This window comes from Hyperolius riggenbachi, chromosome 5 (genome assembly GCF_040937935.1).
Source record: "Hyperolius riggenbachi isolate aHypRig1 chromosome 5, aHypRig1.pri, whole genome shotgun sequence".
Classification (NCBI taxonomy): domain Eukaryota; kingdom Metazoa; phylum Chordata; class Amphibia; order Anura; family Hyperoliidae; genus Hyperolius; species Hyperolius riggenbachi.
Genome location: NC_090650.1, coordinates 280878279 through 280894872, shown reverse-complemented (window position 1 = coordinate 280894872; position 16594 = coordinate 280878279). Strand labels below are relative to the sequence as shown.

Here is a 16594-nt window from a genome sequence, read left to right as displayed (position 1 = left end):
TTACGTGTATTTTGGCAGCGGTTCCCCAAAATACACGTAATCTGGCATCAGCGGCAGGGCCGGACCATCAACCAGGCACCTCAAGCACCTGATTGGGGCCCCATTCATGGTCTAAAGGGCCCCCTCTGAGAGCCCCCCAGCATGTAATGCCAGGCTGTCACTGCTGCTGTGTGTGGCTAAGTGGATTCTATGTCCATAAAATCATCCTGCCCGGCGGCTACCCCAGTGGCGGACATAGGGCCGTGCAGCCGCACAGGGGCCCCTCCAGTTCCCTTTCTTGAAGGGCCCAAAGCTAATCACAGTGCCCTGAATGTTTAAAGAGCTGCGCGCAAAGCTTACCAGGATTCATAGTGCCCGGCTAGCAGCATCATCATGGTGGGCGGCACAGGATATTTAGATTTTATTCTCCTCGCCTGCATCCCTGGCAAAAACTGTATTATACTCCAGGAGAGCAGGACATCTAAGCCGCGCCCCCAGCCAATAGCTGATCTCCTCCTGGGCACTGCAGAGCAGGCAGCATTGCTATTTGCTACTGACAGTGCTAATCTTCGTAGGGGGCGGGCTTGAAAGTTACAGGCAGTGCTTTTGTTTTGACTTTGTGTAGCTCCACCCCCTCACGCTGGAGCAAGCATGTGTCTCAATCTCCATAGTACCCATCAGAGATTGCACCAGCCAGACATCTGAAGTGCCCTGCCAGAAGCAAGCCAGCCTGCCAGTCAGCCAGCCTGGAGAAGCAAGACAACAATGCAGGTCATTTATGTGCCGTGCAATGCTATGTGCATACAGTGGAAACAAGTGCACCAAATTGATATGTATATCAGTACAGGGAAGCCTCTGGATAATTCAAAAGCTTCCCCCATCCCCCTCCACCTTGCTGTTACGGCATTTGGGACCCCCTAAAAACTCTCCTGTCTGTGTTCCAGTAGGGCTGCATTGCGCAGGTGCAAGGCAGCTTTCACCTGCGCAAAAGCATGAAGCTGCTCATGACCAGTTTTTCTGCTGCGCATGAGTGGCTCTGTGCTACTGCGCAGACAAGAGCCATCCTGCGTCTGTACAGTGTGGCTGTGCTTGTTTATGAACAGGGTCTCAGCAGCAGTGGTGCTCTCACGAGTAATCACGAGCGATTACTCGTGATTCAAATGAGCTTTAATTTGCGCAGGTGTCTGGCGGGGATTCATAAGGTTAATTACACATAATGCCGCCATCCACCCTGCGTTCCAAACAGCTTGCAGGCATCGTATTGGTTGCCTTGCAAGCCTCACCATGGCGCACTTCCTCCTTCAATCCAGAAGTGCGCCGTGGTGAGGCTTGCAAAGCAACCAATAGGACGCGTGCAAGCTGTTAGGAATGCAGGGCGGATGGCGGCATTATGGGTAATTAACCCCCTGTATCCCCACCACACACCTGTGCCAATGAAAGCTCATTTGAATCACGATTTATCGCTCGTGATTACTCATGAGAGCACCACTGCGCAGCAGTGGTCTGAAGTAGGCTGTGGGAAGCCTCTGGAGGATCCATAGGCTTCCATCTAATGATGTAAGTATCTGACTATTCTTTTTGCTAAAATCACAGGTTTGTTTAAATTAGGTTCTGTCATAAACTGCAATTCTAGCCCGTTTAGGGTGTTTCAAGTGTACCTGTGAGAAAAAAAAGTGTTGATCTTTGCTACCTGCAGTATGTACACTATGAGCTGTTACTCTGTTCCTGTACGGATAGTAAACTAGCTGCAGTGTGTGCTGATCTCTGCTGCCTCCAGTATGTACAATATTAGCTGTAACTCTGTTCCTGTACTGATAGTAAACTAGCTGCAGCGTGTGCTGATCTCTGCTACCTCCAGTATGTACACTATGAGCTGTTAGGCCTGGTGCACACCAAAAACCACTAGCAGATCCGCAAAATGCTAGCAGATTTTGAAACGCTTTTTCTTCTTTTTCTGTAGCGTTTCAGCTAGCATTTTGCTGTTTTGGGAAGCGTTTTTGGTGTAGTAGATTTCATATATTGTTACAGTAAAGCTGTTATTGAACAGCTACTGTAACAAAAAACGCCTGGCAAACCGCTCTGAAGTGCCGTTTTTCAGAGCGGTTTGCATTTTTCCTATACTTAACATTGAGGCAGAAACGCATCTGCAATCCAAAATCTGCAGCAGCCCGGGAGTATGCGTTTCTGCAAAACGCCTCCCGCTCTGGTGTGCACCAGCCCATTGAAATACATTACCCAAGCGGATCGCAAACCGCAGCAGAACCGCTCTGGTGTGCACTAGGCCTCTCTCTGTGCCTGTACTGATAGACATACTTTCTCCAGTATGTTCAAGATAAGCTGTTCATTTTATGTCCAGGCTGACAAAAGACTGGCTACCCTGAGTGAAGGGGTAGACATAATGTGCGTCTGGGCCCTTGATGGAAAAAGAAGGCAATTCATAGCTTGGTGTCTTTTTGTGGGGACACAATTTGTCCACACCCCTCAGGATTTTTATATTGCCAAGAGGTGCCTTGGATCTTTCTGGACCCTAGCAACTCCCCTGCCAAGAGTGATGTCATCGCTGCTGCTGACGGCCTGCCACCCACCCTTCAGTGTTTAGGCAGGAACGGAGCAGAGGAGGACACAGACAGAGGTGAGGAGAAAAGGACAGGGCCCAGGTGGAGAGCGAGGCACCGACCTGGAATGCAGCGGCGCAGCAGCCAAGGCCAAGCGAGCACTTGTCTCTATCGGCAAACATTTGCATCCACCGCTTACTTTCTTGCAGCTGCTGGCCTGCTGCAGCAGATGTCCGTGGCCGAAGTCACGGATTTCTCATGGTGGTCTGAGGCTTGGTTTTGCAGCTGCTAGTAATTGGTAATTTTTTACATCCTGACATGATTGATGGCAATTGGCGACTGAACTGAGCATAGGTTAATGACCACAGTCCGGGAGGGTAGAGAATAGGGATAGTAACACTGTGCAGGGCTGCAGTCAGGTGCAGGGCCACACTGTGACTGTGCCAGGCCCAGGCAGTCACTGTCACTCAAACAAATGGCAATGCCAATAACTGATGGGGAATCTAACCACAAAAAACAGATCACTGCTGAGCATGCTTATTATAACCTGGAAATGGGAGTGGTGAACAGAACTGCATGAAAAGCTTAAGAAAAAAATCTACCTTTATTCGCCACAGCGATATAATGCAGTTGTTACATGTATACATCAAGGAATATTTCTGGGCCCCAGGAAAGGTTGCTACTGATTGTAGATATATGCAAACGTATAACCACACTTACTTTTGTTATGACCACACCCACTTTTAACTGCAGGGGCCCACAGTTGGTATTTTGCACAGGGGCCTGCTGCTGGCTGTGTCCGCCACTGAGCTACCCGCTCTGCTCTGCTGCGCCGTCGGACGGCTCAGGCCGTAGTTACCGAAGCAATACTGAGGCTGGCTGGCTGAGTGTTGTTTTGCCATGGCAAATAGCCGCTCACCACGCCAGTCCAGCACTCAGCGAATCAGTGTGCGCCCCCCTGTACATACCGCCCTCTTCATCACATCAGCTGCTGCTGATGTCATTGGCCCTCGCCCTCCCTCCTCGCTCAGTCAGCGCTGCTGAGCTCTGTGTAAAGAGCGCACAGGTCAGTGTGAGTGCTGTGCAGGAGAGAGGAGCCAGGCAGCAGGTGTCAAAAAATGTCAATGTGATGTGGAATAGGATATAATTTTACATATACATTATATGTGTGTGTGTGTGTGTGTGTGGGTGGGTGTTAAGGGGGTTTGAGGGAGGGGGGCCCAAATCAGCAACTTTGCTTAGGGCCCCATTTGGCCTTAATCCGGCTCTGATCAGTGGTTCCCCAAAATACACGTAATCAGGCATCAGCGGTTCCCCAAAAATACAGATCTGACAGCAGTTCCCCCAAAATAGGTACCCCCAGTATAGCTAACCAGGTCTATAGGTGTCCCCAGTATAAGTAGCCATGTGTATAGTTGTCCCCAGAATAGGTGGCCAGATGTAGAGATGTCACCAGAATAGGTAGCCAGGTGTATAGATGTCCTTAGAATAGGTGGTCAGGTGTATAGATATTCCCAGAATAGGTGGCCAAGTGTATAGATGTCCCCAGAATAGGTAGCAAGGTCTATAGGTGTCCCCAGTATAGCCAGGTGTCCCCAGTATATGTAACCAGGTGTTCAGGTGTCCCCAGTATAGCCAGGTGTATAGGTGTCCCCAGTATATGTAGCCAGATGTATATGTGCCCAGTATATGTAGCCAGGTGTATATGTGCCTAGTATATGTAGTCAGGTGTAAAGGTGTCCCCAGTATATGTAGCCAGGTGTATAGGTGTCCCCAGTATATGTAGCCAGGTGTATATGTGCCCAGTATATGTAGCCAGGTGTATAGGTGTCCCCAGTATATGTAGCCAGGTGTATAGGTGTCCCCAGTATAGCCAGGTGTATATGTGCCCAGTATATGTAGGCAGGGGTATATGTGCCCAATATACCTATCCAGGGGTATATGTGCCCAATATATGTAGTCAGGGGTATATGTGCCCAGTATATGTAGCCAGGGGTATATGTGGCAAGTATATGTAGCCAGGGGTATATGTGCCCAGTATATGTAGCCAGGGGTATATGTGCCCAGTATATGTAGCCAGGGGTATATGTGCCCAGTATATGTAGCCAGGGGTATATGTGCCCAGTATATGTAGCCAGGGGTATATGTGCCAGTATATGTAGCCAGGGGTATATGTGCCAGTATATGTAGCCAGGGGTATATGTGCTAGTATATGTAGCCAGGGCTATATGTGCCCAGTATATGTAGCCCGGTGTATAGATGTCCCCAGTATATATGTAGCCAGTATATATGAAAGCCTTTAAAGAGACACTGAAGCGAAAAAAAAATTATGATATAATGATTTGTATGTGTAGTACAGCTAAGAAATAAAGCATTATGAGCAGAGACATAAGTCTAACATTTGTTTCCAGTACAGGAAGAGTTAAGAAACTCCAGTTGGTATCTATGCAAATAGCCATTGAGTTCTACGACTGAAAGTCGCAGAGAGCTCTGACTTCTGATTAGGTTATCTCAACTGTATTGTGTTTTTCTTTTGCAGAGAACATTTCAGGACAGGTCAAAAGTTCACTGCCTGTTCTGTAAAAACATTTAAGGTGGCCATACACTGGTCGATTTGCCATCAGATTCGACCAACAGATAGATCCCTCTCTGATCGAATCTGATCAGAGAGGGATCGTATGGCTACCTTTACAGCAAACAGATTGTGAACCGATTTCAGCCTGAAACCGTTCACAATCTGTTGTGGTGGTGGTGCTGCTGCTGCTGCCGCCCCCGCCCGCATACATTACCTGCTCCGCCGGCACGACTCCAGTCCCCCGGTCACCGCTGCTCTGTCTGCGCTCTGGTCTCCAGGTCCAGCATGCCTCACTTCTTCTAGCCCGGCAGGAAGTTTAACCACTTCACCACTGAGGGGTTTTACCCCCTGACCACCAGAGCAATTTTCACCTTTCAGCGCTCCTTCCATTCATTCGTCTATAACTTTATCATTACTTATCGCAATGAAATGAACTATATCTTGTTTTTTCCGCCACCAATTAGGCTTTCTTTAGGTGGGACATTATGCCAAGAATTATTTTTTTCTAAATGTGTTTTAATGGGAAAATAGGAAAAATGTGGGGAAAAAAAAAATTATTTTTCAGTTTTCGGCCATTATAGTTTTTAAATAATGCATGCTGCTGTAATTAAAACCCATGAAATTTATGTGCCCTTTTGTCCCGGTTATAAAACCGTTTAAATTATGTCCCTATCACAATGTTTGGCGCCAATATTTCATTTGGAAATAAAGGTGCATTTTTTTTCAGTTTTGCGTCCATCCCTAATTACAAGCCCATAGTTTATAAAGTAACAGTGTTATACCCTCTTGACTTAAATATTTAAAAAGTTCAGTCCCTAAGGTAACTAATTATGTATTTTTTTTAATTGTAAATTTTTGAATTTTTTTTTAATTACAAAAAAAAAAAATGGGGAGTGTGGGAGGTAATGAGTTAATTTTTTGTGTAAAAGTCATTTATTTGTATGTGAAAAATGTGTAGGGTGTAGTTTACTATTTGGCCACAAGATGGCCACAGTAACTTTTTGCTTTATTGCGACCTCCAAGCCTCCTTCCGGAAGCTTGGAGGAAGAATAAGGAGGCTGGACACGTGAGTTTCTTCTCACAATGATCGCGCTGCCCATAGGAGAGCAGCGGGTCATTGTGGGGCTTAGATCAACGAACGGGAATGGATTTTCCCGTTCATTGATCTCCGGGCGAGCGGGCGGCGGCGTGTTTACTAGCGGCGGGCGGCGTGTTTACGAGCGGGAGCGCGGACAGCGTCGGGAACGCGGAAAGTACGTATTTCTCCGTCCCTGGTTGTCAAAGGATGGAAAAAGGGGCGGAGAAATACGTACGCGCGGGGGTAAAGTGGTTAAACAGTAGAGGGCGCTCTACTGTTTTAACTTCCTGCCGGGCTAGAAGAAGTGAGGCATGCCGGACCTGGAGACCAGAGCGCAGACAGAGCAGCGGTGACCGGGAGACTGGAGTCGCGCCGACGGAGCAGGTAATGTATGCGGCTCTATTGCGTCGGTCGTCGGGCACTCGAACGCCGCTAGCGATGTGCTCTTTACCCGCGGGCGATCGACGGTTATTTTCCGCACGGCGCGATCAACGGGATCGGACGAAATGGATCGAAATTCGGCGTGTAGCGTGAACGATTGCCAACAGATTCGATCCCAGTGATCGAATCTGCTGTTGAAACGGGCGCAAATCGGGCCAGTGTATGGCCAGCTTTAGAATGCTGAGTAGTGTGTAAATTGCACATATTAGAGAATTATGTAATGTTATAAAAAAAAAAAAAAAAAAAAGCTGTATAACTGAAAATAAAAATATGAGAATATTTTTTTTGCTACCAATGTTCTAATAATTACCCGTACTACACAACCAATTCATATCATAATTTTTTTTTCTCTTCAGTGTCTCTTTAAGCATGTTTTTCTTTTTTAAACAGATTAACTGTAACAGACTCGGATGGTGCTACAAATTCTACTGAAGCTTTTCTTCTGGTCCCCAAACCTGTTGATGACCCACCCATTGCCAATGCTGGACCCGATCAAGTCATAACACTTCCCCAGAATCACATCACTCTGAATGGGAATCAGAGCAGTGATGACCATCTAATTGTCGGCTATGAGTGGTCTCTAAACCCCGGCAGTTCTGGGAAACTGCTATCCATGCAGGTAAATAGGAGATAGTAGTTCTGGTAACTGGTATGGACACCTGAAGACAGTAACAGCTATAGATATGTATCTCAGACAGAAAGGCATAAACTCTATAGACAATTATATTTACTTTACTCTTGTGCTCAGAGTTATGAAAAAAAATAACAGAGCAGGTAAAGGTTTCACATTTGCCACCAGAATCCTCCAGTGTAGGTAAGAAAATGTAAGAAGAAATGTGTTGATATGAGGAACAAAGTATAATTTTATATAGGGGCTTATTTATAAACAAGAGGTGATCACTTCTTTATGCTACATTTTTAAAAATACGATTAGGCTTTTAAGATTGCCATATTTATAAAGGAGTGATCAGACTTTTTTTTTTTTATGGTAGCAATCAATGCTTTGATCAACCTCTGCAATGATCCTTGTATGACAACCTACAGCTCCAATCTCTGCATTGGAACCTTGGATAGGAAATGGTGAGCAGCTGTTCGCACACAAAAAAAATGGCCACCATTGACTTTTTAAGATCTTGTTCTGTGGCAAAAGTGGTGATCGGGTGTTGAAAAAACACCCTGTCTCCAATCTGATCAATTGAAGCTAATGACGTTCTCTTTGAATGTGGCAAATGCTGTTTGGAAATGTATAAAATAGTGATTAATACTTATAAATAGGATGATTGGCACTTATTGCCAACAATTGTTGGCAAAAGTGGAGCTCATAGGTAACAGCGAAACCCTTATAAAAATGGTGATCATTTAAAGAGAATCTGTATTGTTAAAATCGCACAAAAGTAAACATACCAGTGCGTTAGGGGACATCTCCTATTACCCTCTGTCACAATTTTGCCGCTCCCGTCCGCATTAAAAGTGGTTAAAAACAGTTTTAAAAAGTTTGTTTATAAACAAACAAAATGGCCACCAAAACAGGAAGTAGGTTGATGTACAGTATGTCCACACATAGAAAATACATCCATACACAAGCAGGCTGTATACAGCCTTCCTTTTGAATCTCAAGAGATCATTTGTGTGTTTCTTTCCCCCTGCATCTCTCATGCACTGAAGTTTCAGGCTGCTCTTTTCTTCCTGCAAACAGCTTTGCCCTTGTCTGTAATTCCTCACTATGTGAAAGCCCAGCCAGCTCAGAGGACGATTTATCCAGCTTGTAAAAGATAAGAGAGCAGAGAGAAGCTGCTCTAATCTAAATAACACACAGGCAGTGTGCATAGAGGGGCCTGGAAGGCGGAGTTCATAGCAGAACCACAACACTGAAGAACTTGGCAGCCTTCCAGACACAGGCTGACAAGTCTGACAAGAGATAGATAAGTTGATTTATTACAGAGACTGTGATAGTACAAAGTGCTGCAGTAAGCCAGAACACATTAGAATAGCTTTTGGAACTTGTAGGATGATAAAAAACAGGATGCAATTTTTGTTACGGAGTCTCTTTAAGCCAATTACCATGATTATAAATAATCAATCGCTAGATGTAAGCTGATCACCACCTTTATAAATAACCCCCAAAGGTTTTTTTTTTATAACCTTATTATTGTACATTTTCTCCTATTGTATGGTTTTGATGCTGTTTTACAGCTTGGCTGTGCAGAAGTCATTTAAGAACAGAGCCTTGTACAAGTATTAGTGGGACATCTGATGTATTTTAATGTTAATGTAAACCAGTTTTAGTAGAGCTAGGGAAGCTGCCATCTTGACCTTATTCTAAAGATGCCTATAAGGCTGATTATCCAGATATAATACTATTTGAGGTACCTTTTGCGTCAGTTATGCACCTTAAGAACAAGCATGCATATAAGATTAGCCAGAGAAAGCCTGGTCTGAATACTTATGCCAGGTGAGTATTTTATATAGCATCATAGTCAGAGAGTTAGCAATGTAGGCAGGAAACTGTTATGTTTTTTAGAAAATTGTCAGGATGGTAGCTTCCATAGATCACTAATGACAAATATACTATAGATTATTAAAATAACCATAACATTGGTATCTATGGGCTAATGTGGTTTGACCTATGCATTATACAGGGTGCACACTCCCCATACCTTCAAGCTACTGCAGCCCAGCCAGGAGTGTATGTATTTCAACTGACTGTGACTGATTCTGCCAAGCAGCAATCTAATGCCCAAGTGACTGTGACTGTGGAGCCAGGTACGTCAGCCGACTAACCATGCATGTCTGGCTTCACAGCAATATATAATATATCCTGAACAGGTTGAGATTGTTCACTCGCAAGGAAGGTCATGTTTTCCACAGCCTGCTCTTTCATAGAAGAGGTTGGTATACATGCAGATGTGACTTATACAAAAACTGCCACATGTTCATGTTTAAATTATTCAAGATCTCTGTTATGCTTTTTAAAATCACATTTATAATTGCCTGTAGGGCACAGCAAGTCAGTCTGTTCAAGGTAATCTTCCATTCCACTTGTACAGCGATTGCGATGACCTTTTTTTTTTGTGGTTCTTGGTAGTACAATTGCTGCAAAATCCTATACTGCGTATTAAAGCGCAATTGCTCCAAAATGCTGCAGGACCCACAATTGCGATTTAGGGAAATCACAATTCCTCCTGTACACATCACAATCAAGAAAGCGTGCCCCATGTTAGGGGAAAAAGATCGGTCACAAAGAAATAGCCAAAAACTCACTACTAGTGAGAAAACATGATAACTTATTGAGGATTTACCAGTAGGATTAAAAACATAAAAACATTTAAAATCTACCCTGGTGCTGAATGTTACCAGATCTCCCACAAGGTGTGAATGCAATGTACGATAAAGCAATAATCGTATTCAATGTTTAATAAATAAAGTTAAACAACTAGTGCTAAGGGCCCTTTCACACCAGAGGGATTTTTCGGCGTTTTAACGCCACGGCCGAAGTTGGCGTTTTGCTAGGTAAAAGAAAGTCCATAGACTTTCATTTTACCTTTCACATCTAACTCGGCGTTTTGGAGCGTTGCGTTTCAACACTCCCAGGAGCTTTTTCAGGGCTGTTTACAGCCGAAGTTGGCTGTTGGCGTTTCAATGATAGTCAATGGAAAACGCCAACTTCAGCGTTTTCAAAGCGTTTTCAAAGCGTTTTACAGCTAACTTGTTCACTTATTTTTATAGAAGAAAAAAAAAAAAAGGACGTTTTCATATGAGCTGTAAAACTCAAATAAACTTTCAAATAAAGTAAAATTTCCTATACATTTGAGCGCGAAAGTTATTCTGCTACATGTCTTTGATAAAAAAAAAACCATTCAGTGTATATTTATTGGATTGGGTAAAAGTTATAGCGTTTACAAACTATGGTGCCAAAAGTGAATTTTCCCATTTTCAAGCATCTCTGACTTTTCTGCGCACCTGTCAGGTTTCATGAGGGGCTAAAATTCCAGGATAGTACAAATACCCCCCAAATGACCCCATTTTGGAAAGAAGACATCCTAAAGTATTCAGTGAGAGACATGGTGAGTTCATAGAAGATTTTATTTTTTGTCACAAGTTAGCGGAAAATGACACTTTGTGACAACAACAACAAAAAAAAAAGTTTCCATTTCTTCTAACTTGCGACAAAAAAAATTTAAATCTGCCACGGACTCACTATGCTCCTCTCTGAATACCTTGAAGTGTCTACTTTCCAAAATGGGGTCATTTGTGGGGTGTGTTCACTGTCCTGGCATTTTGGGGGGTGCCTAATTGTAAGCACCCCTGTAAAGCCTAAAGATGCTCATTGGACTTTGGGCCCCTTAGCGCAGTTAGGCTGCAAAAAAGTGCCACACATGTGGTATTGCCGTACTCAGGAGAAGTAGTATAATGTGTTTTGGGGTGTATTTTTACACATACCCATGCTGGGTGGGAGAAATATCTCCGTAAATGACAATTGTTTTATTTTTTTTTACACACAATTGTCTATTTATAGAGATATTTCTCCCACTCAGCATGGGTATGTGGAAAAATACACCCCAAAACACATTATACTACTTCTCCTGAGTACGGCGATACCACATGTGTGGCACTTTTTTGCACCCTAACTGCGCTAAGGGGCCCAAAGTTCAATGAGTACTTTTAGGATTTCACAGGTCATTTTGAGAAATTTCGTTTCAAGACTACTCCTCACGGTTTAGGGCCCCTAAAATGCCAGGACAGTATAGGAACCCCACAAATTACCCCATTTTAGAAAGAAGACACCCCAAGGTATTCCGTTAGGAGGATGGTGAGTTCATAGAAGATTTTTTTTTGTCACAAGTTAGCGGAAATTGATTTTAATTGTTTTTTTTCACAAAGTGTCATTTTCCGCTAACTTGTGACAAAAAATAAAATCTTCTATGAACTCACCATACTCCTAACGGAATACCTTGGGGTGTCTTCTTTCTAAAATGGGGTCATTTGTGGGGTTCCTATACTGCCCTGGCATTTTAGGGGCCCTAAACCGTGAGGAGTAGTCTTGAAACCAAATGTCGCAAAATGACCTGTGAAATCCTAAAGGTACTCATTGGACAGTTAGGCTGCAAAAAATTGTCACACATGTGGTATCGCCGTCATGTGGTATCGCCGTACTCAGAAGAAGTAGTATAATGTGTTTTGTGGTGTATTTTTACATATAACCATGCTGGGTGGGAGAAATATCTCTGTAAATGACACATTTTTGATTTTTTTTTACACACAATTGTCCATTTACAGAGAGATTTCTCCCACCCAGCATGGGTATGTGTAAAAATACACCACAAAACACATTATACTACTTCTCCTGAGTATGGCGATACCACATGTGTGACACTTTTTTGCAGCCTAGGTGCGCTAAGGGGCCCAACGTCCTATTCACAGGTCATTTTGAGGCATTTGTTTTCTAGACTACTGCTCACGGTTTAGGGCCCCTAAAATGCCAGGGCAGTATAGGAACCCCACAAGTGACCCCATTTTAGAAAGAAGACACCCCAAGGTATTCCGTTAGGGGTATGGTGAGTTCATAGAAGATTTTATTTTTTGTCACAAGTTAGTGAAAAATGACACTTTGTGAAAAAAACAATAAAAATCCAATTTCCGCTAACTTTTGACAAAAAATAAAATCTTCTATGAACTCATCATACACCTAACAGAATACCTTGGGGTGTCTTCTTTCTAAAATGGGGTCACTTGTGGGGTTCCTATACTGCCCTGGCATTTTACGGGCCCAAAACTGTGAGTAGTCTGGAAACCAAATTTCTCAAAATGACTGTTCAGGGGTATAAGCATCTGCAAATTTTGATGACAGGTGGTCTATGAGGGGGCAAATTTTGTGGAACCGGTCATAAGCAGGGTGGCCTCTTAGATGACAGGATGTTTTGGGCCTGATCTGATGGATAGGAGTGCTAGGGGGGTGACAGGAGGTGATTGATGGGTGTCTCAGGGGGCGGTTAGAGGGGAAAATAGATGCAATCAATGCACTGGGGAGGTGATCGGAAGGGGGTCTGAGGGGGATCTGAGGGTTTGGCCAAGTGATCAGGAGCCCACATGGGGCAAATTAGGGCCTGATCTGATGGGTAGGTGTGCTAGGGGGTGACAGGAGGTGATTGATGGGTGTCTCAAGGTGTGATTAGAGGGGGGAAATAGATGCAAGCAATGCACTAGCGAGGTGATCAGGGCTGGGGTCTGAGGGCGTTCTGAAGTGTGGGAGGGTGATTGGGTGCCCGCAAGGGGCAGATTAGGGTCTAATCTGATGGGTAACAGTGACAGGTGGTGATAGGGGGTGATTGATGGGTAATTAGTGGGTGTTTAGAGGAGAGAAGAGATGTAAACACTGCACTTGGGAGGTGATCTGATGTCGGATCTGCGGGCGATCTACTGGTGTGGGTGGGTGATCAGATTGCCCGCAAGGGGCAGGTTAGGGGCTGATTGATGGGTGGCAGTGACAGGGGGTGATTGATGGGTGGCAGTGACAGGGGGTGATTGATGGGTGATTGATAGGTGATTGACAGGTGATCAGTGGGTTATTACAGGGAATAACAGATGTAAATATTGCACTGGCGAATTGATAAGGGGGGGTCTGAGGGCAATCTGAGCGTGTGGGCGGGTGATTGGGTGCCCGCAAGGGGCAGATTAGGGTCTAATCTGATGGGTAACAGTGACAGGTGGTGATAGGGGGTGATTGATGGGTGATTGATGGGTAATTAGTGGGTGTTTAGAGGAGAGAAGAGATGTAAACACTGCACTTGGGAGGTGATCTGATGTCGGATCTGCGGGCGATCTATTGGTGTGGGTGGGTGATCAGATTGCCCGCAAGGGGCAGGTTAGGGGCTGATTGATGGGTAGCAGTGACAGGGGGTGATTGACGGGTGATTGACGGGTGATTGACAGGTGATCAGGGGGATAGATGCATACAGTACACGGGGGGGGGGTCTGGGTAGAATCTGAGGGGTGGGGGGGGGTGATCGGGAGGGAGTAGGGGGCAGATTAGGGACTAAAAAAAAAAATAGCGTTGACAGATAGTGACAGGGAGTGATTGATGGGTGATTAGGGGGGTGACTGGGTGCAAACAGTGGTCTGGGGGGTGGGCAGGGGGGGAGTCTGAGGGGTGCTGTGGGCGATCAGGGGGCTGGGGGGGGGGGAATCAGTGTGCTTGGGTGCAGACTAGGGTGGCTGCAGCCTGCCCTGGTGGTCCCTCGGACACTGGGACCACCAGGGCAGGAGGCAGCCAGTATAATAGGCTTTGTATACATTACAAAGCCTATTATACATGCGTGCAGCGGCGATCCGGGTGCTAGTAACCCGCCGGCGCTTCCGAACAGCCGGCGGGTTACAGCGAACGGTGGGCGGAGCCAGTCCCCGGCGGGCTGATCGCGTCACGAATGACGCGATCGCCGCATAGCCACTCCCGTAGCCGCCCCCGGTCCTCAAGTGGTTTATTGGCTCTGCTTACACATGCATATATATTTTTTTTACACAACACCGGCTTTGTGCGCTGATCAGAGCGCACTATGGCCTGATGTCAGATGTAGACAGCGTGCACTGGTTGAAACGCATGCTAAACTAGAAATTTGTGCGTGGCCACGCTCATCAGTACTTTCATGTGATCCTTTCAGGGCCAATAAGAATGAATTCCGGTTCTTTGCTAATTAGCCTCCTCTGAAGCAGCAGTGAAGCTGCGAGCACTTAAGGCTATCTTCCTGTTTCCACCTCGGTGTCGGTTCTTGAGTAAGCTCTCCTCGCCTTTAACACTGCACTTATATTTGCACTTTTTTTCAGGCACTTTATACTTATTTCCCTACGGGTCTTATATTTGTTGATGAGCACCTTTAGTATAGGTCTTGCTGTTGTCATTTATGCACAAGGCACTTTCTTTGGATTTTAATGTATTGTGTTTTTTGCAGCACTGTTTTTTTATAATCATGTCTTTGAAGACACTAAACATTATGGATTGTTTACAGCACTAGTTGTTTACCCTTATTTATTATACATTGGATATGATTATTGCTATATTGTACATTGCATTGGCACCTTGTGGGAGCAACGGATTACATTTAGCACCAGGGTAGATTTTAAATGTTTTTATATTTTTAATTCTAAATCCATAATAAATTATCATGTTTTCTCACTAGTTTTTGGCTATTTATTTGTGACTTATCTTTTTTCCCCTAACATGGGGCACTCTTTCTTGATTGTGATGCTTAATGTGCCCTAGTGTGGGATGCAAATAGCTTTAGTTATTTATTAGTTCTACAAATATTTGTAAAAATAATTCCTTCTGTTGAATCACCTCCATTGACTTTCACTAGCCTGGCGTTTTTTAAATAACTGGTAAAAGGCTGAAACAGCTGCCATGGGTCCCAGGCCTCAACCTGATTTCTGTTGAAATGTCTGGTCAGGTTTAGGGGACTTTAGAAAAGCAAACCTTTTGTATTTCATAAATAAATATATAATCTTGCACTAAATAATAATTGCACATATTTAAATCTCTAGCAGTAGAAGAACAGAGGCGCCAGCAGGATAAAAGTGGATAAAAACTTTAAAATTTGCTGGGAGGAAGCGGTGGACTTACCTCCATAAAGCAGACACGAAAGACTGTCTGGATAGTAGTCACATTTATTAATTAGTACCCCAAAACAGTGCAACGCGTTTCGCAGGCCCAGCCCGCTTCATCAGGCAATAAACATGGGGACAAGACAGAATTTCAGCAATAGCCAGTGTAGCGCCTCACTGTTTTGGGGTACTAATTAATAAATGTGACTACTATCCAGACAGTCTTTCGTGTCTGCTTTATGGAGGTAAGTCCACAGCTTCCTCCCAGCAAATTTTAAAGTTTTTATCCACTTTAATCCTGCTGGCGCCTCTGTTTTTCTACTGCTATACCGTGTCCACCCCTGGTGGAGGGGTGATCTACCCCCTTTCGCATCTACAGAGAGCGACTTGTTATCCCTGAGTGAGGACAAGTCTAATCTCCTCACCTGCCTATACAGTGGTTGCCTCTGTGGTAACCCACGTTTGTGAGTATAATTTTCTCACGATAACCTTCACTTAATTTATGCTTAACATACTACACTATATTGGGCTCTCGGTTTCTCTACACTTTATATTTAAATCTCTATTTAATACTTGATACTTAATTCCTGCAGAAAATAACAGTCCACCTGTAGCAGAGATCGGACCGGATAAAGAACTGACGTTTCCTGTGGATTCTACAACACTAGATGGTAGTAAAAGTAAAGATGACCATGGCATTGTGTCCTATGAATGGGAAAACATCAGGTATTAAAAGTGTTAACCTGTCTGCATTACATACAATCTATAGTCGTGTCAGTGAACTATGAAAATATATAAAATTAACCTTCTCATATGGGAGGTTTGTGTTAAAGTGCACCGTGGGGGTGGGTGGAGTGCTTTTCATTACTTATCTACGGGGAGTTGCTCCCCCCTCCCCTATCCATATAGGATCTGCCATCTTCCAAAAATACCACTTATAATTTACATTGATTAGGATGATTGCTTTCAGTGAAATCAGTAAACAGTAGAACTCCTGCACTTTAAACAGTAATAGATCTTTGTTTTCAATAGAAGGGTTAATCAACATGGTCCATTATAACAAACATACATAATGTCAAATATAAATGCTGACCACTGCAGCCATACACGAAAGACTCTTACCTCACAAACAACTCCTGAATCCTGTAGTTTAGCTCCGGCTGATCTGATCAAATGCTCAAATGTCTTTGCCGCATTTGAAATCTCAAATACTCCAGCCTCAGAACAATTCCTGCAAATTCTCAGATACTGCACATTGCTCAGCCATTGCAGCAAATGGCAACTGTCTAAGAGAATAAAGCTGTTTGTATGCACATTTTTAAACAAAGTTTTAGTGTGTATTTTTTCATCCTTTCTAGTATAAATGGTCAAGTC

General features: G+C 44.2%; 1 protein-coding gene across 3 annotated transcripts in view; it reads left to right on the top strand.

The window, feature by feature from the left end:
- The window catches only part of KIAA0319 (KIAA0319 ortholog), a 71969-nt gene that overhangs the window by 24936 nt on the left and 30439 nt on the right, over window positions 1-16594 (top strand). For 2 of the 3 annotated variants that reach the window (XM_068236983.1, XM_068236982.1), the window contains exons 10-12: window positions 7019-7247; window positions 9268-9391; window positions 15814-15946. In XM_068236983.1, the coding sequence (XP_068093084.1) occupies window positions 7019-7247; window positions 9268-9391; window positions 15814-15946 (486 nt within the window). Of the gene's footprint in view, window positions 1-662; window positions 751-7018; window positions 7248-9267; window positions 9392-15813; window positions 15947-16594 lie in introns of those variants that run through there. The other variant, XM_068236984.1, reaches the window with a different exon arrangement.